We start from the raw sequence: 2,297 nt of genomic DNA on the forward strand, positions 1-2,297 counted from the left end.
ATACACGTACAAAAACGTGTACTAAATAAATATCACCATATTTACTCAAATTATAGATACATCACACAGACCTTTTTAATATTCATGAACAATCTTCAATGCTCAATATAATTTGCTAAAAAAAATGGTCAATATAATAATTTTTTATTTTATTTCTATCCATAACAACATTTTATACACGTACAAAAACGTGTACTATAAATAAATATCACCATATTTACTCAAATTATAGATACATCACACAGACCTTTTTAATATTCATGAACAATCTTCAATGCTCAATATAATTTGCTAAAAAAATGGTCAATATAACAATTAATTTTTTTATTACTATCCATAACAACAACATGGTGAAACAAAAGCATTTCCAAAGTCGCACATGACATGTCATTTATACGAGTCCAAGATGACTAGCGGTCATGGGCTGAAACACCGGATCAGATTCCAATGCCGCCGCAAACTCAGGCCAGAGTATGGCAGAGATAACCCACGCGCCGTCGTTTTGGGCGCTCGGCCTTTGGTTCAAGTACGCCACTCCGATCTTCTCGATGGTGGAACAAACCGTCCCAAGAATCGGGGACCCGAAACCAAAATCTATCTCGGCCACCGGAAATCGCCTCCCGGAGGAAAGAACGACCGTGGGCCCGCCGTGTCCGAGCACGGCCCGTGACATCATCATCCCCGGCCGGTGACACTCGATCCAGTCGACAAGGTCCGCAAAGTGCGCCCCGTTGGCGGCCTCAGAGATCGCCACGTGGACCTTTTCCGCCACGTCATGGATAGAGCCGTTCTCGAGCTCATCGAGCATTGCCTCCCCGAAGGCGAGGGACAAGACGTTTCCTATGTAGCTCGACATTGAGCTTTGAGTGCCGGTGGACATTCTTGAACGCCCGTCCACGAGCCAACCCATCTTGCAAGTCTCGTATTTTTCTCGATCAACGACTTTGACCATGGCCTTCCACACGTGGGCCGAGAAGGCCTCGATCTTTGTCCTCTTGTGCTCCGCATCGCCGTTCTCCGCGTTGGCGAGTTTTTGTAGCCGGTCGATGGATAGAGCGTCGATATAGTAGAGACGCTTGATTAGGATTTTTGGAACCGGGATGCTCATGATCTCTTCGATCGTGCATTTGGCAAATCTCTGGTCCAACGAGGGATGATAACGGGCGGGGATTCGAGGACATATCGTGTCTCTATGGTGGTTTGGGATGCATGATATCGGTTTTTCTCGTGCTGCTTCGGACCACGAGAGAATGAATTTTCCAAAGGCACTGGCGTCTCCGAGGGCATGGTCGAAAGAAAAAGTGATTGAAATGCTCTTACAAGTGTACCGCGTGACTTGGATCTGCGTGGCGAATTCGGGCCTTATTGAAGCAAGTTTCCCTTTCACCGATTTGTCTAGATCATAGAAGTCCAATGCTTTCAAAGGTATGTTCGCATTGGCTTCTATGATCAAGGCGCCTGAATTGTCGCAGACAATCATGGGCTCGCCCGTGTCGGGATTTTGAACGATCTGGCCCGCGAAAGGATAGTATCGCTCGAGAGTGAGGGCAAGTGATCGCTTGAAGTTTTCGATGAGATCGGCTTCGTTGTCAATTGGATTACGATAAAAGTATAGATATGTAACAGGAAATCGACCCGAGAGTAGGTCTAGGTTTGAGAGATTTAAGACATGATTAGGCCTTTGTGACAAGGGATTATTGAAGGCTTTGACAATGTGATCTTTAATGAATTTTACCTCAAATCTTCCTTCTTTCTGAGCCTCGAGCAATGTATCCATTTTGAAGGGAATGAGATTTCTAAGAAAAGTGATGTGAATTTAATATGGCTACTTGAAGTTGGACCACATCTTTTTTGCAATTGGTAGAAGGAAATTATTTTAGTTGGTGGAGGAAGGATTTAAAGATTTGGGAGAGAGTATTGAATTCATGAAAGAAAGAGTATTTTATATTGTTGAGTGTTTATAACGTTTTTGCTTGATACAAACTAAAGTACATAACCTCTATTTATACTAATGATATTTTTAAATTAATGATTATAATTTTGTCAACATAAACTTAATCTTACGGTTATAAATCATTTTTTATAGTATTTTTCATAATTTTAATCTTATCCTTATTATCTTCTAGAGAACTCCATAAAATTATCTAGAATTAGCTTCTGGAAATTAGACTTAAATATGATAAACTTGAGTTTTTTTAAAAATGGCTTCTAGAAACTTTTATTTTTCATAAATAACCGTTTAAATTTTTGAAGTATCTATTTTGTCATTAATAAGTATTAACCAAATTTCAATAATG

General features: G+C 40.7%; 1 protein-coding gene across 1 annotated transcript; it reads right to left on the bottom strand.

Annotated features, from left to right (window-relative positions):
* Positions 1-301: 301 nt before the first annotated feature.
* Positions 302-1,921, bottom strand: LOC149405171 (HXXXD-type acyl-transferase family protein). Its single transcript, XM_089605893.1, has one exon. The coding sequence runs from the start codon at positions 1,775-1,777 to the stop codon at positions 392-394; it is 1,386 nt and encodes a 461-aa protein (XP_089462019.1). The 5' UTR covers positions 1,778-1,921; the 3' UTR covers positions 302-391.
* Positions 1,922-2,297: the final 376 nt, after the last annotated feature.

This window comes from Urtica dioica, chromosome 2 (genome assembly GCF_054948205.1).
Source record: "Urtica dioica subsp. dioica isolate 48M chromosome 2, U.dioica_male_clone48M_v1_H2, whole genome shotgun sequence".
In the NCBI taxonomy this organism is placed as follows: Eukaryota; Viridiplantae; Streptophyta; class Magnoliopsida; order Rosales; family Urticaceae; genus Urtica; species Urtica dioica.